The 26840-nt window shown below is 37.3% G+C and overlaps 1 protein-coding gene across 1 annotated transcript in view; it reads right to left on the bottom strand.

The window, feature by feature from the left end:
* Nucleotides 1-26426, bottom strand: part of INTS2 (integrator complex subunit 2) — a 1434855-nt gene extending 1408429 nt beyond the window's left edge. Inside the window, exons 1-2 of the mRNA XM_044054536.1 lie at nt 24626-26426; nt 3926-4064 (exon numbers count right to left, since the gene is read on the bottom strand). Coding sequence (XP_043910471.1) covers nt 3926-4064; nt 24626-24918 — 432 coding nt within the window. The 5' untranslated portion in view covers nt 24919-26426. The remainder of the gene's footprint in view (nt 1-3925; nt 4065-24625) is intronic.
* Between the last annotated feature and the right edge of the window lie 414 nt (nt 26427-26840).

Here is a 26840-nt window from a genome sequence, read left to right as displayed (position 1 = left end):
GATATGCTTGGATATAAAATGAATTCTTAGCAATACTTGGTAGATGTTGAAACTCCACAGCAATATGTTCAACTGCAAAAGACCATCACTTACAACACAAACTAATCCAAGGCAAACATGTTCTGGTGGAGTCAGGCCAAAAACTCCTGAAAAGCGCAAAGTCTTTGTAAAAAACACTTCAAAAGAGTGAAATACATGTTAATCAACAGATGTGTCATCTGACAATGAAATACAGTCAGGCACAAAAATTACACAAAGCAGTATATGTTGAATACAGCACATTTACTAGCGATAAATGAAAAATTACTTAAGGCACTACAGATTATCTTTGTAATACCAGAAGTACAAATGACAAAAGAGAAAGCAAAATAATTTCAGAAATGTACAAACATGGACTCAAAATGCACTTATTAAAAGAAGTTGCAGTAAGTATTTGAATTGAGAAAAAAATAACATTAAAAATGAAAAAAAATCTTATTTTTCTTTCAAGGAAGAATTATGTTGTGCCCATGGCTTAATGTTCAATGCTGACAAAAATAACAGTTCACAAGATCAATTAAAATTATTAAATATTTAGGAGGATATGTGAATCACATGAAGGAACAGAAAAATACAAAGAAAGAACAAGAGATATAATTATTGGTCAATACTGTCAAATCAAAATATTTAGAGCACAGTTGTGCCAACTGGAATGCCTATCATAATAACAAATCAAAGGAAGGCATTCTAGCATAACCTAAACTATGCTGTCAAGGAACAGAGAACAGAGACAGCAGATATTAGTTCCATTTTGAAGAAGGTATGTAGCACATTTGTGTTGAGCTCCCCGTTGTAATCCAACTAGCAGTCATAACAAGTAAAGTGCAGTTAGAGCACTAAAATTGATATTCTTCTGAAAGGAAATGCTTGATATTGTCATATCTAACAATGGTCTATAATATAAAGTCAAATCAAAAATTCAGAGTTTTGCAAGAATGAGAATTCAGACATGCCATTCCATACTATCTGCAGTCTAATAGGCAACTGGTGGGCACTATCCCAAAACTGAAACACAGGAGTACACTGTTGTAGGAAATCATGTCCATCATCTGCTCAATTGTTAACAAGCAGAAAGCTAAAGCACAGATTATCTACTTAAGTTATAATAATTAATCCTTAAAATTGAAATGAAAATAAATGCTAGAAAGAAATAATCATACAAAAATAATGTTTTAACAGACGATGCAGAAAACGACTATAATTGCAAGCTCAACATAGAGGGAGAACAAAATGTGTGGCATTTGCACCTTAAAACGGAGGACGTTCAAGTCAAGCAATGAAACCAAGATACTTTTTTATGACTGGAGGAAGATCTAAAACTGTACAGGAGGAATCATGCATACTGGTATAAGACAAATAGGTATATTTCAAAAGACAAGCAACCAGAACTGCCACAATCTGTATAGTCTCAGGAAACAGAGACTGTAAGAACTACAACAGAGTGACATTCCCAAAGTCATTTCTCCAAAAAAAGTGGTAGATTAACAAGAATTTACTCTAAAGAAAGTTCATCAAATATACAGAATGACAAGTCCTATAAAATATTCTGAATGTGGAAGACCACTTTAGGAAGAAGACACATACCAAACAGTTTGAGAGCTGATATACTACTTAAGACTACAAAGTTGCATTTATTATAATCTATATATATTTTTTGCTTCTCCACTGGACCTTGCTGATAGGTCCTTTACTGACACCCAAATGACCCATCTGTTCCACAGAGTGGAAGCCAGGCATCCCCACACTAAGCAAAACATCTATAGCTCATTAATTCTAATGCTAAGTATCTTAAACAAACCATTCATTTCCCAGTAGCGGGTGTCTAATGGGTAGGGAGAAGGCCAAAATACTCGCCCTCCACAGTAACCTACTCACGCTCCATGGAGCCCCTTGTGACAGCCAACTGAGGTCCACTACATGCTGACACCCAGGGCTCATGCATTTGCACCATGGAAGCATCCTCAGTATTGTTGAACTTCACAAGTGCAACACCTAGTGCTCCTATTAGGCAACGTCCGAGTTATGTGCCAGAGACCCTCCCCCAATGATGGCAGAGACAACAAAGGCGAACTGCTCCCACTGCCTAGCTCTTAAAATGCCCAAGTCACTAAACTGAACTCTGATCTCCGAAGTCATAATCAGGGCTTTATCCCTCTATGCCACACAAGGGCCATTAAAATGTCTTTTCAATCTACTCCAAACATCCTTATGTGTGTGCGCGCTTTTATAAATACAATTTATAGAACATTTTATATAAGAAATAAAATGCATTTTAAATTAACACTAACTGTACACTAAGAATGTCATGGGCTTTTCATAACAAGCTAAGATTTTACACACACACACACACACACACACACACACACACACACACACACTTGCATGTAAACATGGAAGTAGAAGAGCTTGTCATGTCTTAACTCACTGAAAGTTACCCTATTACATTTAGCTAAGAGACATGGGGGTGTGCACAGCACCTATGCAAAATTGTCTGGCTTGTGCCACTTTGACTGGGGGGCACTTTTGATCTGATTAGTGCGGTTTTCGATATGTGGTGAGGAGTTGTAGTGCTGATGTGATGTGGTGCAGAATATGGTGTGTGGGTTTGTATAACAACTTTAAATTTGCTAATGCCTAGTTAGGATGTTGCATGTCATATGATACACACTTTGCAGAAGGCATTCTTAAAACACATCAAGGAGGCAAGGAGTTATTCCCAGTGTGTTGTGCACTGAGCACACTGACAATACCAAGATACTGCAGAGACCAAACACAGACAGTTTAGAGATCCTAACAGACTGTGTCCAGAAATGGAGACTTGAACTTCTGAGTTATGTTATGATTATACTGAAATGGTGTGACTCATTTAGGTAGCTACCATAAACTATCATGATTATTCATAGTTTTTAACTTAACTGGATCATTCTTATATTTCTACCTACTTTGCTCACTAAACTGAGAAAAGTTCTATACATACAACTGCAGCTCTACTATACTTCTATTTACATTGGTTGTACATTGTACTGTACATAGTGCTATACACATTTTATATATATATATATATATATATATATATATATATATATATATATATATACACACACACACACACACATACATACAAATACACACACATGCATACACTTACATATTACACTTTCTCTCGTTACTGTTCATTTACTGTTTGGTAACCAGGGAAGTGGTCTAATCCCAGAGGACCTATTTCAGCCACAGCCTGGTAGAACAGGAAGTACACACAGCAAGGAAAGATGAGATGTTTAAATATTTAGGCACCGATACAAATAGAATTACAGGTACCAATAGCATGCATTCAAGTATGTGAAACATTAATAATTAAACGCCAATACAAAACATTTTCAGAGTGATGCAAGCTGGATTACAAAGTAAACATTTTATGCAAATCTGATTTCATTTAAATATACAGTTGTACTTTTTTTAGTGATCCAAGGACCTAGGATCAGACAGATCCTTTTTATCCGATTCATATGTCTCAGAACTAAACACCCACCTATATAAAAAGGCAAACACAGACACTTCAAATGCATCACCAAACAGAGCCTGGCAAAACAGGCTTCTGTCTTTGCAGTTCTGTGCTGTTTCTTTTCTTGATTATTCACAGTTTCTACATTAATTATTAATAATATCTATTTAATCAGCTTTTTTTCGATGTATATTCCTTCATTACATACCATTTTACTTATTTTTATTCTTGTTCAGTATCAATGAAATAGGTAAAATAGTGTATCAGGTTAGCCTACTTACTAAGTTAAAAGAATAACCATAATAATCATGAAATTATTAGTCCAAAATTACATACCTGTGGTGGGGTCAGATGGCATATGCATAAGAAAGAAGTCTGGCTCACCTTGTTCATTACAGCTAGCAATTCACTCAGCACAAGGCGCAGACGCCGAGGGGAATCACTATGTTCAAACTCAAGGGTTAGGCCATGCTGCAGCTGTGACACCAGAATACTTTCTCCAGTAGAACCACCAAGCTTATGTCTACAAAAAAAAAAAAAAAATCCAACATAAGGTCAAGTCTTGCTAGAAAATTACTTGAACCTTCATTCTTAATCATATTTTCCTTCCCATTTATATTTTCTATTTTCTTTCTGTTAAATAAATCAGTTTTCTTTCCATCAACACTAAACCCCAAGTTTTAGAATATCCTCCGAACTTAAGTGTTTTACACACTTCTGATAATATACATTCTAATTCACATCTAAGCACACAAATGTGTATAGACAATTCACATCTAAGCACACAAATGTGTATAGACAATTCGTGGAAAAATGTCAACAAAACTTACACAGCTCCCTCTTCCTATTACTTAAAAGATCTAGTAGTTTTAGTATGCTTTAGACTGATTACTTCTATGAAATTACCCTTATACCTACGCCTCTCTTGTGCCAGTCTGCAGGTCCAGATCTCTTGTTAACTACCCCACAACTTTCTCTCTCATCAAACCAGGGAAACAACCATAGTCTTAACTAACTACAAAGGCCCACATTTCTCCTCAAAGTCCTGAAAGTCATTTTGACCTCTCTTCCTTCTCTACCTGTTCAAATTCAGCTTCCTAAGCAGTACCCACAGTTAACTTGTTTAGACTCTAGCCATGAAACCTCAGCTAGCTTCCTAAATGTAGCTAAGTTCTCCGATTTTATAACTCACCCTTCATAAACAACACACAAGCATTTTACTACAAGAAGATAATGACATCTCTATTTCAACTATATTTAGTCTTTGTAAAGCAGGCAAAGCTTACTGGGTACATTTGCCTGTTTCCATAACGTTTAGATAAGTGGCATGAGTTGGATAGCAGATGAAATCTATGGCAAACAAACTCATTAAATCAAATGCACTGTAACAGCTCATCCTCTAAAGTGCATAGTTTCATTATTATCTCTCACAATCTCAGAAAGTTTGATCCTTTAACTACTCAGTTTAAAAAAGGAATCCCCTATGCTTGGTATTTTGCAGAATATAAATATATTTATGAAAACAAAGGAGTTGTGTTCCAGGTTATCTCTACAAACAATGTAAGCTAAATTCCAACAGGTATCTCTATAAACAAAGTAAGTTAATTCCACCTGCCTTAGCAGACTAATCACAAACTAATTCATCCTATACATAAAGGCTATATCCAGGCCTTTTATCCCTCAGGGTTATTCGGCTTTACAAATCTCTAACTGTACATACTTCTAACAGAACAATATTGACCAATGTCCCCTTCCTGAAGCTCTGTGTAGACCTGCTACATCCCACCACAAAGATTTTCATTCAAGAATGATACCAATTAGATCAAACTCTGAACTACTCCTTCAAATATTATAACAGCAAAGAACACTTCCCATTAACATGTCTCTGGTCAGATCCAGTCACAGATCAGTAACATGTTCCTTTATGGCATTTAAACCCACCACAATCAACACCTATAAATTCAACAAGTTTAAAAGAGAACCCTATTAAAACTATATAAGCTCTTTAAATTCAAGTGTAAGATTTCCAGCCCTCCACAGCTCAGCTGTCACTTATTAATTCATAATGGTATTGCCAACTCCAACCCAAAAGATAACACTAATGTAATTGAAAGATAAATTTACTGCCTAACTTCAACACAGAAAGTTGTGCAAGTTCCACATATTCCTGAGTTCCTTCCTCCCTCCCTTCAAGATTATCATGAAACAAGTTCTACCTGCGCTCTTTGAAGCTAAAAATATAACCTCTACGGGCCCCGACAATATAACCAGTTGCTTAATTAACAGTGCCAAACACACCCTCTCCAAATCCCTCCTAAAACTGTTCAAATTAAGCAGAGCCACAGGGTTCGCTTCTGAGGTACAGAAAATGGCTACCATTACTCCACTCTTTAAAATAGCTTTGCCTCATTCTGGGAATACAAATTTATTAGCTTAAAAAGCCTAATGTGCAAACCAAAAGAACACTTCTGATTTCATAAACTCCAATATAAAAATGTTATTACTCTAGACATGAAAAATATGATGTTATCAAAGGGAGCTTGTGTCTTTGAGATATAGTTACTGAAGCTATAGGGAGCAGCTATACAGTTCATATAGTATATACATTGGCCTGGCCAAGGCCTCAGATACTATTCTTCTTGCTGGAATTGCAAATTAGTTTAAAGGTCTAAATGTAGACTATTATGTTGCAAGACATATAGCAAATTTGTTGACAGAGCAAACCTACATGCTTAAAGTAGTAGGTGCCACCTCAAGACAAGAAAAATTATTTTTGCCTCCCCCCATGATCTTCGGCTGACTTCAAAACTCTCTCCTCATTCTTTGGATCTAATGAACCCATCATGCCTTCCTCCGGCTTTCTCTGACCCATGTTTGGGGCCAGTGAGGAAATTAAGGCACCTTAGGACAGTGTTGTACAAGATAATGAGGAGGATTTATGTTGTAGTTGTGCCCCATATTCTCACTATTATGTACATAAATATTGTCTTAAAATGGATGTGCAATGGGTGTGGTGGTATATCATCCCACCTCTGCAGCAATTCAGCTAATACCCTGCCTCCTGAAAGACAATGCCTCCTTTCATATCCTCAACCTCTGATAGAGATCAGCCAAGAGGTATGCACATATATGTGCCCTCCCCACCAACACAGGTATGCCTATCCTCCCTTACCATTGCTTCATAAGCATGGGCCACAGTCAGGACTTTATTCCCCTATACAATGGTGCTGGCACCACTTCAGAAAGCAAAAAGATGACTAGTGGCATTCCTCAGGGCAAGTGCTAGGACCTCTTCTGTTCAACACCTACTTCTCACATCATCAAACCACTAACCTATACATCTGGATAATTAAATTTGTAGATAATTGCAAGCAGAGTGTTATCGTTCACTCAGCATTTCAGACAGGGTTACTACAGCAAGGGCGAAACTATACAAAACAGTGGTGTATTAGAAATGGGTTTACACTGAATATAATTTATTTACCAATCCTTTGTTAACCAGGTTAGTCCCACTAGGCTACAAGCTTCTTTTCAGAGGACACCCGAGGTGGCTTTAATACTACTAGTGGAAATTTGACCAGGGTAGCAGGGAACTTCACCTACTCTTTTGCGTACAGGGATGCTTTTCGTGGTGACACTTCCGGCTTCCAGTCTGTGGGAGGAGGAGGCTTGGAGAAGCAGGAAGGTAGTTCAGGGAATTTGGAGGAAGGCGGGAATACAATGAATGAAGCTGTCGATTCAAACAGCAGATATATTTAAAGTAGTGGCCAAGATACCAAAAGTCAAAGTCACAAAGATGTTTTTTGGAAAACGAAGGCACGGTAAAGGCGGTTTGAAAAGGCAGTTGAATCTTTTCAAGAGCAGTGGAAAGAGACTGAAAAGCAGGAGAAATTAAGGTACTGAATTCCAAAGATTTGTTTAAAATGAAACCTCTTCGAAGAAGAGTTTACAACATAAGAATGTGCTGTTACGACCCTCCAGTCAGGAGGGTTGCATGATGATGTACTGATGACATGGTCAATGAGAGTAAACCTGAAAACGGTAAAGACATGTCATAGGGAGAGATAATGGAAAGGATCCAGAATGAAGAAGTGCAGCAGACTGAAGCAGTACAAGGTCGATAGAAAATCGCATGCAGCAATGGTTAAAGAAAGGAAAGAAAGTAAGAAGAAAAAGAAGTAGGTTAAAAAAAAAGCTTAAGGTACTGCTCAAGAATAAGGAGGATGTAGAACTGGACAGATATAAGATATGGGATGAACTAATTACAACACTGGGATTCAAACCAACAAAGATAAGAGCTTTCATACATATTAAGAAAGAGACTTTTTGTGACATTTCTGACACTAGTCAGACACTAGAAACATTTTGAGAGGAACATGAGAAGAAGAAAAACTGTTCACCATTGAACTTATATTTATGTAAACCCTTTCACAGAGAAACTAAGAAAATGAATATACAATTCAGGAAGGAAGTTGAAAAAGAATCGTTAAAAGGACATTTACTAAAGTTACATAAAGATGCACTGAGTTTATCAAAAATATATGACAGAGTGGTTTATGGACCAGGGCATGAGACTGCAATGTGATTTTGAAACTTGAAAATGAAAATATTGTGCATATTCCAAATACTATTAATGCTGAGGGTGACAAAGGAATGTTAAAATATTGGGGACAGCCAAAAACATGTTTTGTGTGCGGAAAAACTGAACACAGCTCCACAGAGTTAGGCGACTAGCCACTGCTCTGCTGTACTCATCTGTACAATCCAAGGAACCTGTTGCATTCTGCTAACCATAAGTACAACTGTATACTGTAATTTGCACTCAAACTGTATTTTTACTATATTGCTGATTTTTTAAAACTGTTCTTGCTGATTTGTTGCCTTTTTGTCTGCTGTAGCATATACTAGATTCAGATGTTATGTTTGTTAAAAATGAGCTGTAAATCAGGCTATCTTTTGTTGGACAGGACCCCCCTGCAGCCTTGTGGCAGGAGAGTGCAGTTAAGACTCATCCGATTGAAGGTTGCTGGCACAGGATTCAGTTTTGAGCTTTTTTATTGGTTAAATTGTTTAATTTAGTTTGTCCACTGTTTTAACATAGCTTCACAGTTAGGTGATCATCCATTGTGCTGCTGTATCCATCTGTGCAATCTAAGCTGCACTTTTTGTCGGCTATAGCATAGACTAGATTCAAACCTACTGAATTTGGTTCTATTTGTTAAACTGAGGACTAAACCAGGCTGTCTTTTGTTGCAGACGGCCCCCTGCACCCCTGTAGTAGGAGAGTGCAGTTAGGACTCATCTGACTGAAGGCTGCTGGCAATGGGCTCAGTTTTGAACTTTTTTATTGGTTAACTTGTTTAATTCAGTTTGCTCACTGTTGTTACACAAGCCCCGTGTTTGCGTGGGTTTGCACTTGTTTTAATACAGCTCCACAGAGTTAGGTGACCATTCACTGCTCTGCTGTATTCATCTGTTTATACATAGCACACCTCTGTGCACCATCACTCACTACAGAGTAGTGGGGGTAACCACTGGCAGTTACAGATGCAAAAACATCTGTAGATAAATTTTCCCTTAGTAGCTGTCCATGATCCGGCCAAGAAGTCCTTAAATTGCGCTTGCTCAGAGCACCTCCGCTGCAAATTTTGCCCCTTAAACAGTCCCAAAAACACCAAATCTACATTAGTTTCATACCATTTAGAGAACCCCCACTAGTATACACCCTTTATAGAGCACCCCACAAGTACAGACCCGGTTTAGAGCACCTAGTTATACCATACACCTCCATTTTCTCTCCCCACTGTGAAAACAGGACTTAATGTAACATTATGGGATGGTCAGTTTCCCTCCTTTTCTCCTACCAGCCTAATAGGCATAGGTATTCCTGAGGCAATGTAGCAATTGCCTCATGTATGCCGTCAACCCTCTACTCCTAAATCCAAGTACAATTTGAAAGAGATGTATCTACACTAAGAATCTGGAATCCTTGCTCTCTCACGCACAGAACAGTAACACTGAACAAGTTGTCAGCTCACATACATCTCATACACAAACCATGCATGCAACACATAACCTATCATACTTGGGAGGTACTCACCAGAAACCTACCTAAATACCAAAGACCTTCCAAACATAAACATGCTACCCCTAATACAGCACTTACAGCACTCAATACACACAAAAACACAAGCACCAGTGTCTCACCAAATAAGCCCCCAAGGCAAAGCACATCTAAACCAAACTGTTTAGTCATGGGTGACTCCAATGTGAGACACACAGATGTCCCACTTACCAGGCTGGACAAGGAGAAGGTTACGGTCAGCTACCTATCAGGTGCTAGGATCCATCAGATCACATATGCACTCAAGTCTCAACAAGCTCCGTTATGACTCCATCATAGTTCAGGTCGGTGTGAATGACTTGAGACATACTTCACTGGACTATATTAAGAGAGACATGACTGAGGTCTATGAATAATGTGTCCCGAGCAGGTAGGTCCCTAACCTTGAGCTGCATTCTACCCTCACCTAGTATGACATCACAATATAAACAAATAAATGATTCACTTCAATAATTGGCTTAGTTTCTTGTGTCATTCTATGGGGATCCAGTTCCCGTCAGCCTGGGATGACTGGTTGGCAGACAACGCTGCTTTGCCAGAGATAGTTTTCACCTGTCACCTCTAGGCTTTCGGTTACTGGCTAAGGCACTTCCTTCTCCATAGTGCTTTTTTAGGCAAGGACTCAAGAAAAAAATTTTCAACATGAAAATATCACTCACAAATAAATTAAAAGGTTATGCTGCTAACTGCTAGGAGTTTAAATAAGAAATTACACTCTCTGGAAGCACTCCTCTCCCTGGAGGATGTTGACATCTGTGCAGTCACAGAAACTTGGTTCAGGGCCACAGAAAGTACCCCAGTCTTGCAAGGCTACAATGCCTTCCACACTTTCAGACTGCAAAATGAAAATATAAGAACCAAAGGCGGAGGAGTATCTATGTTCAAAGATAAATACATCTCTAGACTGGTTACACAGGAAAACACCATGGAGTTACTCCAAGTTCAACTAACTGTGGGTAAACCCCCCCCCCCTTCAAGTCATCATTAGCTATAGGCCCCCTTCAATGAACCAAGATACTGCACTGCTTATTTGGACCTACTTGAGTCAAATTACAACCAAACATTATAGTCATGGACAAGTTTAACTCTCTCTCCATTGACTGGGAAACTTTTACGAGTACCAACATGCTTGCACAATGGTTCCTGGACTTTTTTTATAACACTAATGCCCTAGAATAAATGGTATGCAACCCCACAAGGGGCTCAAATATTCTCAACCTGGTCCTCACCAACATGGGTGACCACTGCACCACCACAAGTATAGGACCCTCACTGGTTAAATCTGACCACAGATCAGTCATATTTGAAGTAGCTGTAACACCTGAACACCTCAAGTGAAATCATGCTAAAAGTTTCACCAAAGCTAATTATACCCTCCTAAGAGATGGCATAAATAATTTCCAAGCTCCTGTTCTCACAGATTTCATTGACAACTATACTAAAGGTATACACAAATGCCCTGAACAAACACTTACACAAATGCATTGACACAGCTGTACCTGACAGGATCAAAACAAGATCCTCAACAAAAAACAAGCCTCCCTGGTGGCCATCTAGCATTAATAAGTTATACAACAAGAGGAAGAAGTTGCTGTCTAAGAATAAAATACACATGTCCCAGCACTGGAAGAACATCCTGCTCTGCCTGAGCACACAAATAAGACAACTTGTAAAATCCTCTAAGGGCAACTTTGAAAAAAAATTAGCAGCCATAGCTAAGGATAACCATAAGGCATTCTTCAGCTATATCCATAACCTAAAAGGTACGACCCAGACATGTGCTGAACTAGCTGTGGATGGCATCACGCACACTAATCCTGCAAAAATAGCTAACCTATCTGCTGACAGGTTTGATGAAAATTTCATTCCCCTGTTCCCTCCAAACATTCCACAAAGCATTCCCTCTACATCTCCCCCATACTGCATCTCCAAAGAGCAAGTCATTAATGCTCTCACCAAGACCAAAAACACAGCTTCTATAAGACCGGATGGCATCCCAGGTTGCATTTAAATGGTCTAAAACATGAGTTAGCAACTCCATTAGGTATTCTCTTCAACCACAGCCTGAGTACTGGGTTTTGTCCCTGCTGAATGGAAAACAACAACTATCATCCCCCTTCATAAAAGGGGTACAGCAACAGACCCTGGGAACCATAAGCTTAACCAGCCTTACCTCTAAACCCATGGAACAAATCATCATGGACCTTTATAAGTAATTATATACCCTTGATCCAACACAGTTTGGTTTTGTCAAAGGCAGGTCATGCATGTTAAACCTGATGGACTTCTTCAAAAAGGTCTCCAGAGCCACAGACAAAGGAAAATCTGTGCATATAGCCTACCTTGACTTAGCCAAGGCCTTCGACACAATCCCATATTCTGGTATCATTGATAAACTCTCCCAGTTGAATATCAACTCATGTTGTCAAGGGGGCTGCTAACTGACTCACTGACAGATCACACTCAAAAAAAGTTAGGGACTTTACCTCAACCATCAGACCTGTCACCAGTGGGGTTCCACTGGGGTCAGTGCTGGGCCAGCTATTGTTTGGAATATACTTCTCAGAAGTCCACGCCAAAACAGAGGGCCTGTGGCTGACTAAGTTTGCTGACAACTGTAAATTAGATGCAATCAACAAATCCCCAAATGATGTCAATATACTTCAAGAGGGACTTACACAAACCAATGATTGGGGCCAAAGCCACACACTCAAACTCAATGCTAAAAAATGCATCATCACCCCCTTTGGTAAAAATGATATCCCTGCAGACTATCACATAAATAATAACACTGTAAGTAACAACTCAGTAGTGAAGACACTTGGGAACACAAGTTGACTTTACCCTAAACTTTGATCACCATGTGTCTACTGTGGTAAGGATGGCATTCTACGGCACACACTTCATTAGCAAAGGCACTGCCTCAAGAGAGAGAGAGAGGTCATAACACCCCTGTGCTCAACTCTCATCAGGGCAATAATTCAGTACAATGCTCCCTTTGGTATGTACCTTATCAGGCACATGCAGCAACTTGAGACCTCAGAGATTTCTAACCAAGAAAATTCAGGGTCTCCAGCACAAATCATACTCTGACAGAATGAAGTCACTATCACTGTACTCCGTACCATACAGACTACTTACAGGAGACTTGTGCCTGGCCTACAGAACAATCTTGGATCCAAACCAAATGGAAATGCTGCACATCTGCAAGTCAAATAGAACAAGGTTCACCCGCTCCACGGACGTTAATCTAGCCTACGATATAAACAGGACCTGCTGAAGAGACAGATATGTCTCTCAGATGTTGCCACTCCTCTGGAATATGCTACCAATTCACATCAAAGTCCCTCTATGACCCTGTTTAAGCGCAGCCTGGATGACTTGATGGGAAACCATAAATTCCTGCCGGGGATTTCACTTATGACCCTCCTAGACATGGTCAGTTGTTGCTAACTGAGATCTCGAGTTTAGGCAAGATCCTTTATATTGGGGTTTCTCTAGTATTATATTGGATACACACAGCTAGGCTTATAAATATCTTTGAGTCAACAGCCCAGTAACCACCTATGAACTTAATAACCATGTTAAAAGAAGATGTTTTACATGTGGAGAAATAGGATATGAAGCAAGGAATTGTGAATTAAAATGTTACAAGTACAAGAAAATGGGTAATTTGGGGAAGTGTGTGAAGAAAAAGGAAATGAGGTAGAATCTGAAATGGCAGAACAAAATAACAGATAATGAAAAAAAGAAAGTTATGGAAAAAGCATCAGTAATACTGGAAGTGGAACAGTAACACTGGAAGTGCAAAAAGAACTAACAGATGTAGTGGACAAAGAACAAGCGATACAAAAAGTGAATATAAAGGAAGATTTATATATGGATGAAAAGTCAGCATTAAGCAATAGTAACAATGAAAAATGGAATACAGTTAAAAAAAAGAAATTATATTGGGAAAAGGGTAGGGTAGAGGAAAAGGAAGATTACATAGGGATTCAAAAAAGAATGGGAAAGTATGAAAAGAATATATATATATATATATATAATTTAGGTAAAATTACTTGTAAAGTCTTAGCCATCAATGTTAATAGTTTGAAAAAGTTAGAAAGAAGAATAGCAATTCTGGAATGGTGTAAAAGACAACAAAGTGACATTACTATTTTAGAAGATGTCAGACTTATCACAGGCTAAAAGATATCAAACAGAAATATGGTGGGGAAAATGTTATTTGGAATTTTGGTAAGGTGACTTGTTTGAAATACTTATTTTATATAGAGTTTCTATAAAACTGTTAGTGTTACCTTTGTTACATGCAGAACTGTAGTTGTTAATATAAGATGAATGGATCATATTATTAAAATTATTAGCATTTATGCATACATAAAAAAGAAAGAAGAAATATGTTTAGAATATCATTCAATATGTAACAATTAATATGGAGATAATTGTAGCAGAGGATTTTAATTGTAATTTGAGAATGCATAAAAAGAAAGGATGCGATATTAAGTTAGGATGGGACATTATAAAATATGGGAAATTAAGAGTTTGGAATCAAAAGATATGGACCTATAAAAACAGGTGAAAAAAGAGAACAGAAACAGACCATTTCCTGATCACAGAAAGATTGCCAATAATGGAAGAAGGTGTTTTGCTAACAGTTTTTGCAGATCATGGGGCAGTCTGGACTTTAATAAATGGAAATTATGAATATATAAAAATAGGAAAAGGCGTAAAAAGAATAAATGAAGTGAAATGGAAGGATATAGGAAAAAAGGATAAAATAAAATTGTGGCAAGATCATATGGGAATGAGAGAATTTTATAAAGATTGGTCAGTTTTAAACAGAAGTATAACAATGTTATATGATAGGGTAAAAAGAAAAAATAAATGGATGGATAAGAAAATATAAAAAGTAAATACAGATACTATTGACTGTTTAGAGCGGAATGATGAAAGTTTTCTTAAAAATGAACAGGAGAAATGAATTAAATAAGAAAAAAAACTAAATATTTATTTTATAAGCAAAGATATTTTTGCAAGATAAAAAAGAAGAAACAGCACCATATTTAAGTAAAACAATTAAAGGAAAATAATATGAGAGAATGAAATGAAGTAAATACAAGTGAAAATCTTGGGAGATAGTAAAAGATTATATTGAGACATTATTCGAAGGATAGAGAGTACAAATTAGTAAGGAATGTGAAGTATACTCATTATCTCATGCAGATAATAAATAATCAGAAAAAAAATCATGACAGAAGAACTACAACACGTTTTGAAAGTAGTCAACCTAGATTTGATGGCAGGACCACATGGAATACAGTATAGAGTGTATAAAGTCATGACACTGGAACAAAAGAAATCTCATAAATGTTTTAAATGAATGGTTGAATAAAGGTTTTACGTATAAAAAGAATTGTGTAGAGGTGTGGTTAGATTTATATGGAAAAAGGGTGATAAACAAGAGCTAAAAGAATTAAATATCCATAGTATTAAATAATACAGCTTACAATTTTTTTATGAAAATCCTGCAAAAAAGAATGGAGGCTAAAACAGATAAGGTTGTAAAGGGGCATGTATATGGTATAAAAGGAAAAAGGTACAGGACTTATTGATAATCGGGGAAGTAGTCGATGATATAATGTATAAAAATGTAAATGCAAAAGTAATAGGGAGGATTTAATAAAGCTTTTGATTCAATTCATTCTGTATTATGAGAAATATTTGAAGTCTACAATATCAGTGAAAAGATAAAACATATTTGTACTACAGCTTATAGATACAATAAAGTCAAAGCATTAGTAAAAGAGTGGCTTAATGAAGTTATACAACTTGAGAAGGGGATTAGACAAGGCTGTCCCTTGAGTAGTATATTATTTTTTATTTGTATTGGTAATGAACATGAGAGCTATACATATGAACAGAAGCATGGAACTGATAAATTATATTTCAAATGAAGGGATAAAGATACCAATTATGCCATATATCAAATGAAGGGATAAAGATACCAATTATGCTATCATATGCAGATGACATTATTATTATTATTGCAAAAAATGAAATAAGTATGGGTAGAGTGATAAAATGCTTATAGGAAACTATTCAAGTAATACAATTTTCAATAAATAAAGAAAAAAGTCAAGGATTTGTATCTGAGAAGATGACGGAGGTGTTAAATTCTGGTATGACAAAAAATACTTGGTATGACAAAAAATATACTTGGAATATTGTTTGGAAAGTATGACATTATGGAAACAGTATGGAAAGAGAAATTAAATGAGAGATACTTGTCTATTTTGGAAATCATTTAGATTGTCTTTTCAAAAAGAAAGAAGTGTATTTAATTAATTATATAGTGTGTTAGCAAAAATCGCTTATTTAGCAGGTGTTTTTAGTTTACCTCTTGACTTTTGAAAAATAAATATATATTATTTTTCTTTTACTTGGGAATCTAGGCTGAATCCAGCAAAAAGGGGGATTCTATATGTGCATACAGAAGAAGACTGTTTAGGGTTAATAAATCCAATAGTTTACACTGAATCTTTGAATTTGTATAGAGTAATGAAATGTTTAGAGGATAAGAATGATATTTTGACATAGATATTAAGTCTAAAATACAAAATGGAATGGTTTAATTTTTTTTAATTAAAAAAAAAAAAGGAGAAGAGTTTGTTGCAACGAAGAAGGATATTTCAGTGGAAAAAGTTAAATAGAGAAAAAAAAAGGTGCTATAAAAGTGAGAATTACAAGATGTAAAAAAAATGATAGCGTGGCAAGAGAGTGCCCAGATTTTTTATGAAACCTTACAAAGTGACACCAGTGAAGGTGAATATGCCTTACAAAAATGTAAAAGATAGGATTTACTCGTATTGTGGTGAATTTGAAACCAGTGAACATTTTTTTACACTACAAAATAGCTAAAATGCTATGAAAAAAGATTTTAAGTTCAAATTATGTGGGGGGATTTAAAGAAGCAAAGTTTAAATATGGATATGATAGAATCTGGATACTACATGAATAAAAGCAGAAATTATGTTAAGAGAACTGGTGAAAAATATGTTGTATTACATGGTTAATTTGGAATGAAAGGATGAAAGAAATTATGTTTCATGAAAAATGGATTTGGCCATGTTGTTAAGAAAAATAAGGTTTTGGTTGTTCATAGGTAGGTACTAGGCTATCGGCCCTGGGACCTATACAAGCCCAACCAAAAAGATACCCTGGCTTTTGCCACCCAAGAAAATTATAGGTTCATAGGTAGGTACTAGGCTAGTTGTGTGGCTGTGGAAGTTGAAGTGGGGGTCAGAAAGCAAAAAATGATTACTCTATTCGTGATAAAGAATGTATACGATATACCTCTCTTTTATGCTTTGTTTATAATGTATTTATTGTAAATGTCTATATAAAAAGAAAATAAGTGTGTATATTTTAATAAAGAACCCCTATTCTTTTCAACAGGTGTCATAGGATCTTTTACATTCAAGCAGATGGGGCATCGGTTTAACATTTCATTCAAGGATGGCACAATCAGGAATGCAGTACTCCTCTTCTGCTGCACAGCAGTGTCACCAGTCAATCTCTGTGGTGTGGGAATAGAATTCACAGCATTCTGCACCAAAGGCAAGGGTACCACCTGTTGTGCCACTGACACTACATAAATAAACCTTTGGTAAACAAATCTCAACAACAGTTTACAGTAAAGACAGCACCCCTCTCCACACTAATACAGCCATCAGAGATGTTGGCACTTTCAAACGCAGCTCCCAATCCTTGACACCAAGTAGCAACAGTAGCCAGAATATCCTTCTAGCTAATCCAATTAATAACTAAAGGCATTGCATCAAGGTCAAAAGAAGAAGTCACCATTCCTTTATACTCTGTCCCAATAAGACCAATTATAGAATATAATGCCCCTTTTATCATGTATCAGTCTAAACACATCATGCACCTAGAAAGTCCACAGAGGTTCCCAACTAAAAAGATCACTGGATTAAAATATTTCAGCTACTAAGGCATGCTACTCTACACTATCTTGTAAAGAATTCTACAAGCTGATTTTTACTTATTATTCTGTGCTGTTAAGGACTGCTGAGATTTGTTTTCCTATACCTCCACAAAACAAATGCCTTTACAAAAACTCAAACTAAACACATGAATCTCTATCAACAAATGAATAAGACATGATGGAGACATAGCTTTATTACTCAATGCTTCCCCTATCTCTGGAATAATCTTCTGCTAAATATAAAAAAAAAAAAGTGAAACCCTTAATTCCTTTAAGGCAAACCTTGATGACTGGTTGATTACCCATAAATTCGCCCGAGATTTCTGCTCTCCTGCAGGCAGGAGGTGCCTTTCAGGGTGGCTGGGTATAGCAAGTTAATAGGTGTTCATGGGCTGATTCTGTCTTGTAAACTATGAATACCACTTCTAAGTTAACATGGGCCACAATTCACGGTTTCCTTTTTTCCCCAGAGGTTGCAAATGAAAATCAGTGCCTGGATGGGTGCACCTTGCTCACTTACAAACTGCAACCACTTCATCCAGGCCAAATAAACTCCACCGACTATAAGGCAAGTTACCAAATTCAGGACACTCCCAACTACACAGCATGATATACTTTCTACTGTCACTGCACTGCTTCAGTACTTTGTTTTTGTTATCTTCTGCCTTTGTCATCCTCAATTAGATCCTCATATTCTCAGAGCTAAATTAGCAAGCAAACAACTGTAAAATTATCTTGTTTTCTTTCCTAGGACAATTAAGGGTTCCTCCAGCTTTCAAGTTTCATTTTCTGTGTTCACAAAAGTACAAATATAAAAATGCAAGTTATACTATTCTTTTCCTTCCACTTCAATCTACATTTCTAACTTAACAATGTATTCAGGGCAGCCTGCAGAACTTGCATACTTCTGCTATTGCCCTGCCCTGACAATGGAATCACCCAACTTATTTACTCCCTTTGTTGTGCAATCACCTAAAGGTATTACCCATCATTAAAAAAAAAAAAAAAAAACAGCCCTGACAAGATGTGCTTCCAGGTGTAGTGCACAATTTTGATTTAATATCCTTTCTAAGGTAGGTCTCCCTCAGATGTTCTTTAATAACTCCAGCAAACTTTAGTCTGCAAAGTTCACAGCATACCATGGCATCAGCCTAACCTTTTCCTTGCTTCCAAAGTAAATAAGGCCTAAAAGCAAATCTGACAATTTTAACAAATGAACTTGAATATTACAAATCATGTCACAGTCACAGTCCTATAAAGAAGCAAAATCACCAATCCCACTGCAGCCTGTAACAATTACAGCACTTTTACTCCTACAAAACACAATAAAAAAGTATAAAATAAATGACTGAGACAGTTCTAGTAATATAAACAGTCTGGTTTATGTTGTAGCTTATGATATAATACTCTCTCTCAAGCTTATATGCCTTGTCTTGCAATAAGGTATTTAGTTGTTGAAATGTGGTTGAGAGGGTGGCCTAATGGTTACGGTATTTGCCTTACAAACACAAGGTACAGGGTTTGAATTTCACAGGGGATAACTGGCTAGGCTTAAAATGGCTCGCAAGGGCAGTTTGCCTAGTACTAACCTATGAAATAATGCAAGATATCCTTGTTGCCTTACCACTGCTAGCATTCAGTACTATTAGGTTTTACAAAATATGTATTTATATGTAATGTATTGTCCATTTGTACACCAAGTGACTGTTTTTTGTATTAAAAACATCTTATTTATGTCAGCATCTCTAGATCTGTACAGCTCACTGGTGCCATTGCTTCTTTTTTTTCTCCATTGTGTTCATGTCTCCTTGTGTCCCCTCTGGAAATCGGGTTTGCATGATAGAACACCAGTGAGATGGACCTTTCTCTGCTACTGGATTGTACTAGTAGTGCACATTCATTTCTTTTTATGTCCCTCTGAAAATGGGAGTTGGCCCTTTAGGAATAACATGGTCATGAAAATGTAAATAAAGATAAACAACCAACAGATTACCAGAGCAAATTAATACAGCTCTGTCAGTCATTAAAATACATGTATGTAAATAAATGCAACTAAAAGTACTGCTACAAAGGGTCAGGGATGCCATTTTGGGACTTCCAGCATATGTCAAGTTGGGGACTCCTGGACATTTCCAGTTTAAGTGTCACTCTCACAATGGCATCCCTCCTAAGCAACATTTTAGTTTAAACTGCAGAGTTTTAGGAGTAGTAAACACATGCTGAACTGTAACTACAATACACTTGCATTACAACGGGCTTGTGTACTACACTGTGTTGGCCCATCTAACAAAGGAACTTTCACAGTGAGTGACATTTAGTTGCAATGATGGTACACTGCAACAACCTTAAAAGAAAACTCCAACTTCTTCTACAGTTTAGTGCAACTCTTAGGTTGCTTTTCTCCCTACAATATGTTTCCAATATTGTGAAGGTACCAGAAACCTGCCTGCACTTTTTAAATCTTTCATTTCGTTGCCTTGGAATCAAAGGAAGGGAAAGGCCACCCACTTTAAGCATAAGTTCTCACATAATTTGCAGAGGAATTTGTCTACACCTGCATGACATACCACGGAAATTTGTCATCAGGTACTACTGAAAAAACTTATACGGGTAATTAGTCCTGCTGATGTCAGGAGCTCAGCAATTTCGATAAACCAGACAGAAATGTGTGAAACTGGTTTCCACTGTCTTTACTGCAAACAGGAAGACGACTTAAACTGATTCACAGCTGCTTCCAATGTAGCCATGCCTTTCATAGCAAAACACAGCAGTTAGATCAGTCAATGGTTCACAGGCAGTTGTCACCTCTTTTGACAAATTTACATAAGCAGTAGCACAGTAAGGAAATGCTAAGCTTTACATTTTAAATGTTAGTTGTTTATACTAAACATTTTAAGATTACTTGAAGGCAGTAGCAAAGATGCCTGTGACATCTAGAGAAAAGTCAAAACATTTTTCTTGTAACTCCTGTAAAGTATCAACACATTTACCTAAGAGTCATGGGAGGGGACTGTCAATTCATCTTGGACTACAAAAAGATACTTTGGCTTGCAATTTAACTACTTTTTTGGTTGCTGCTGTGTAACTCCTTAGTATACTGTAAAACAAGCCCTGAGACGCACACAAATGAGGGCTATTCAAGAAATAAAAGAAGCATTCCTGTCTCAGAAGGTATATAAGATGATGGTGACCGACACTAATCTGATTATATGTCAATGGCATGGGAATACACCACTACTTCCTTAAAGTCTGGCATGATCCACATAAAGCAGACATGAAATGGATTACAGGAAAGAGAAAGGTTTGAAGAAATACAAGATCACATTGATATATCAAGCCTCCCTGGCAGCCATTTTGCAGAAAGCATATTACAATTATATAAGAAGCAGTGTGACTTTGGGATGTTAAAATAGCTTAGAAAACAGAGCTGGCCTGAGGTTATATGGTGTCCCACAAGAAGGATTCCATGTTGCCCCCCCTCACCACCAACTTCTGGTTTACCCTCTGCACACATTCTCCAGTGCTCCTCTCTGTGTTCTCCCAGTCCTGGGCTTCTCACACTATGTACATTACTTTTTCTTCCTTTTGTCACATTTGCCTTACTCTTCAGCTTTTTCATGGTTTTCTAGATACTCTGACGTGGATTGTACAGCTTTTTATTTTCTTTTTTAAAACTATCTTTTCATCCAATCATGGCTTGAACAAACATTATGAGTAAGGAAATAAAATCTATGTTGGTGTTCACCCTTACTTTTACTTGTATCCTTTTAACACACCTTACCTGGATGAGAGAACACAGTAATTTATTATGTAGAAAACAGCTCATTTAAGACAGTGGGTCCATATGGTTAGAGATCTTCCGAGGTGTATTTTACAGCATTTTCCAAATATCTGATCTACGTGTGGCCTGACCAAAATCACGAGTAAAAAAAGAATTTCAATCTTATTTTTATTTTCTCTCATGGAAGACCCAAGTTGTGTCCAATGCTGAGACAATAGTATGTCACAATACACTAACAAGACAAATGTTTTAAGGGATACATAAATCCTATCTGGCAATACTGCCTCCCTCCTTACCCCACAAAACAGTCACTGCCTGTGCATCCCTCTGGCATTAGACTGGGTGAATGCAGAGGTTCAAATGTCAGAACCATGTATTTCAACTGATTGCTCTCATAAACCACATCTCCTCACTCATCTCCCCTACTCCCCAAAAGCTACCGCTTGTATAAATTCCCAATGTGGGATTGTGATGAAAGTGGAAAAAATAATCACAGCAACGTATTCCAACTTTTTTCTCCTGGAAAGTACAATGCCTCTATACAAGCTATTAATAACCTTATTTGCTCACATCCAAGATCTGTAAGAAAAGTAAAAGAAATAATGACCACACTGTCCCCAGCACAAACACAAGCTATACTGACCTCCAGTGCACACCTCTAAGGTTTGACTGTAAGGAGAATGAAATAAGTAATGACCACACCATTCCCAGCCCCCCACACAAACTACAGCAGCCTTCTGTACACATCTCTGAGCAGGGCTGATTTTAGAATGAGAGTGGATGAGGGCAAAGGCCACCAATAAGTCCATGTCAAAATCCATTTATTTTATTTGGGATGGGGGCAACTAGCCCCCTAGAAGCTGGTCTGTGATGTATTTTATGCTTTTATTTTTGTAAGATAATTACTTAACTGCATTTTTATTTTGATGCCACCCAGATGTGCCAGTCGTCGTTGCGTATGTGCACAGACAAAAATCAGTGAAATTATTTAGAGACACACACTTACTGCATGTCACTGTTGTGCTGGAGGAAAACAGAACACATGAACAAACACATAACCATGGAGAACAGTCAGACTCCACATAGAGGGGGAGTTGGGAACAGCCAAGAATTCAACCAGAGTAAAGCACTGTAAAATGGCAATGTTTCTCAATGCACCACTGTGGCAATGAGCACTTGCTTTCACACACACATCTTCTGCCCAAACCATTAAAGACAGCCACCTTATCATGTATAAGGTCTACGTGTGATGGTAAGTGAAAGAAATTATAGCCAATTTGTTATTCTTAAATACAAGGCAACCACGCCCCCATCTAACACACAAGCATAATGGCAATGCTTATGATGTTTGTCAAAGAGAAATAAATTACAACCAGCTTGTTCCTCTTCCACTGCAACTCCCCCCCCCCACACACACACACGTACAAAAGTATAAGCCATAGCAATACTACTTTCACAGTGATTTCAGCAAATAGCAACACACTGTGCAACACCAGTACTGACGCACCAAATCAGTGAAAACTTTTTTTTAGCATTAGTCAAACGGCAGGGATAAATCACTTTTATTCACCTTTGAGGAGCAATGAGTCCTTGATTTCTCAGAATGTCCCCAATTTTGCTTCATATTTTTGCCCTGCCCTTCGCAAAATATTTCATTTGCTGATAAATCAGTCAAGATGCCAGACTTTTAAATGTCACACTTTTTGTCCAAAAAAAATGTACATTCATGCAAAACATGCTATTCCATTCATTTTTTAAAGTGAATTAAATCAATTTAAAGTGTGTTGCTGATTTCAAGCCTTTATTCTGACATTACTTTTGGCTTTGCCCACAACTGCACAGAATTCTTGAGCAAAGAAATTGAGAGTTATAGTATCTGGTGTCCTGTCAGTATTAATAACACTCCCTCTGACAAAGAAAACCATCCCTGATGATTGGGAGCACCTACTCTTCTTAAAATCCTAAGTAAGCACTGATGTCTGTTGCTTTGCGTTGCCAGTCTCTAGCACTTGCCTCACATTAATTCACTGATTACCATTTATTCTATCAGGGCTGTTTCAAAATCCTGTAAAGTGCTCAGAATGAGGCCCACTCCCAATTTAAGGATGACTGAGAGGACTCCCACAGCCACAGGTATTGCTGGTGCCTAAAGCTGGCTATTATGTCAGTTTTAATGTAAATAATGCCCACCAGCAGAATTTAAAGTGTTCCAGAGTTTCTTACAAACCTTAATGCACTGATTTCCTCCTAATCATTCTTGCTTTAGGGCATAATTTTTTAAAACGAAATCCTCTGAAAAATGTTACTGCTCCGTGTGTGACATCATCGAAAAGTTCACAGAACTTTATCTTCAGCAATGTCAACCTAAGAGTATGTGTGGGTACATCCACAGACTTTTCTGCATGCACATGTGTGGGATTCCATCTAATAAAGTCTATGGACACACACCACACTATCCCTCAACTGATGTCAGTACAGTTGCATTACATCAGCAAATTCTTAATAAAAAGTTTCCTAGCATAACCACTCACAAAACTTTGGTAAGGCAGAGTAAAAAACACATCCCAGAACTTTAGTGACAAAGTGTTGTGATGTACATCCAAACTGTGACTGAACACTATGTTAAAGGGACTACATCAATTGTAAAACATTTAATGAAATTATGAAGCCTAATACCTGACAAAAAACTATCACTACAACCAGAGACATCTTTGAATTTTAAAGGAGAAAAAAGTGGTGCTAATGTTTAGGATTCCTGATCCTAAGAGTTACTTTTAGCCACGTTATGTATTCAGTACACAAGACTGCTGTACTAGCTTTTGTTGGTTTGACTAACATGTAACGAATCATCAAAATAAGACAACTTGGTGTGATTGGGTAGCCCTCCAGTGACCACAGGGTTTCTTGGTGCCTAAAACTGGTTATGTAGATACACTGCACCAACTGATAAACAAGGCTAACTATGGCAGCTATTTCACAGAAATTCAGTTTTCAGCCACTAGCAGTCACTAAACAACCCAATTGGCCATCATTCCCCAACACAAACTTCTGCAGTCTTGCTGACCCATTTATTTCCAGTCATCACATACTAGAATGAAAAATGCAAAATTGTAAAGTGTCAAGTCGCCCGAGCCAAGGAGTGTTTTTTTTTTTTTTGTTACACAGAATACTTACCTGAGCTGCTGCTCCTTTTTAGCATCTTGCTCCAAAGCATGAAAATCCACGGATAGTAAAGCCACAATTGAGTTTACAGCTTCTATTCCAGAGAGTAGGCGAAGAATCATTTTCTTGTCTTGAGCCCAGGTCTGGCTTTGATCAGCAGGAGCGCAGAGTGCCATTCTAACAAGACAGGGCAGCAATAGTCTCAATTCAGGGTCACTTAGAGCAGACAAGCGCATAACATCCACCTTCTGCATTGCTTCAAACGCAAAGGGGCTGATAAACTGAAGATCTGGACACTCTGTCATCCTTCCGCTTAATATGACCAAACAAAAGCAAACTAGAACTATTCCAACAGCTATTCAGTTTTTGAAACCACGCGTTTTGCGGTTAGTAAGTAATACGTACTCTCTCTCCTACCATACCTAAATGTATTTTCCCAACCTGTAGGCAAGCCTCGTCATTTATTTGGAATTAGGTACAAGAACCGACACGTAGGACCCTTTGCTGTTACGACAGAGGGGAAGTTGGACAACATTAATACACTTAAATAATTGCAATTATATATTTAAAAGTACAGTTTCAAAACAAGAACACTAAACCCAAGCCTATTTCGCACGTGTTACAAACATTAATAAAATTCCGTCAATAATTCTATGTGCTTCTTCATAAAATAACCACAACTCGTGCATATTTTGAAACATATTTACGTGCCTACATATATGTCTTTCAAAAACTCTTGTAATGAGTGGAAACTAAAATGAGTGCATCGTTTTGGGATACTTAACTATGCACACAAGAAAAGTGGTTATCAACCCCACACACACACACACCAGCTAGTAGCATCACAGTTTAAAACAAATTTGATGTTAAATGACAACATTCGTGCCAACCGATAAAAACACAAATGGGGGAAAGTTATTATTTTTCTTTAACACAAGTCGAGACTTAGAAGAACTCAGTCTAAGAACACGAAATATAAACAAATTACGAAACCAGCAAACTACTTTCATTGCTGTTAGTACGGATATGGATTGCTTTGCTTATCAAAAACGGATGTGTAACGTAAAAAGGGACCGAAAGCCCTAGTTGTGTTCTCAAAATTCTACACGTCAAGAGAAAAAAGCTGGCTGTTGTTTATTTCAGTTGCGAAGGCTTGATCATATTAACAAATACTAATTGAGTAAACTAAATTGAAACAGAAGCTCATCCGGGAGCACTGGTACCTCCGTAGACAGTGGTTCAGCATATTTAAGAAATCAATATTACAGTCAAGGAGGTTCCCAGTGTTATACCTCTCAACTGTTACGATTTTATGCTTCGTATTAAGATGTTTGCCCTCAGATTTAGGCTTGCTGATCCTAGATTTACTGATGCTCTTCACAACTTTCAACACATTTAAGGTAGCACATATTATTAGAAATTAACTAAGCCGATATACAAAGACTAACATTAATTATATCAGTCCTAATATAGTATATGAAAACGTTTTAGTATGAAGGTACTCCTCTGTCTGACATTCTGCTATGATTTTGAAGCCCAGTGCCAACTGTGTCATTTTACCCGTTATGCATTAAAATGGGATCCTACAAATGACTTCTTGCTGCCTGCTTTACACCACTTATGTATTAAAATGTGATCCTACAAATTACTTCTTGCTGCTTGCTCACCATTATTATTTCTGTGTGACTAGACCGCCTTATATATTACTTTTGTTTTGTACCAGACATCCCTCTCAACTGTCCAGATTTTCAGAATGTCTTTTTTTTGCTACATATTTCTTATCTGTTCCAGGTAAGGTTTGTGACTTTCTGGCAAATCACTGAGGACTGAAGTCAGTAAATAATGACAATTTGATTTTCAGATTTCATATTCTTCAGAATATGCATGTTAGTACAAAATGTTTTACATTTATAAGAGCAGTATTTAAAATCTCGCCCTAATTTTGAGCCTTTGTCTCCCCATTATTTTTGACTTTGCCCCATTTTTTTTATTTTTTGCTAAGAGATTGAGAAGTATGATGAAACATAGTTACAGTTTGGAAAATGAAATTCAGTCTGCCACCCTAGTCCACATGGTAGCGTATGCCGCAGGCCTTGCAGTGCGTGTTGGCCTTTTGATACTTCCGGTCATACTTAACATAATTGATTAAAAAAATTCTGGACGACGCCAAAACTACTGGGGGGGGTACAATCTGGGACTTTTTTAAAATATTACAACAATTCACTTT

The sequence above is a fragment of the Protopterus annectens genome, chromosome 13.part0 (assembly GCF_019279795.1).
Source record: "Protopterus annectens isolate FY-2018-M chromosome 13.part0, PAN1.0, whole genome shotgun sequence".
In the NCBI taxonomy this organism is placed as follows: Eukaryota; Metazoa; Chordata; order Ceratodontiformes; family Protopteridae; genus Protopterus; species Protopterus annectens.
Note: the sequence above shows the minus strand (reverse complement) of the source record. Positions and strands in the feature narration are given on the sequence as shown.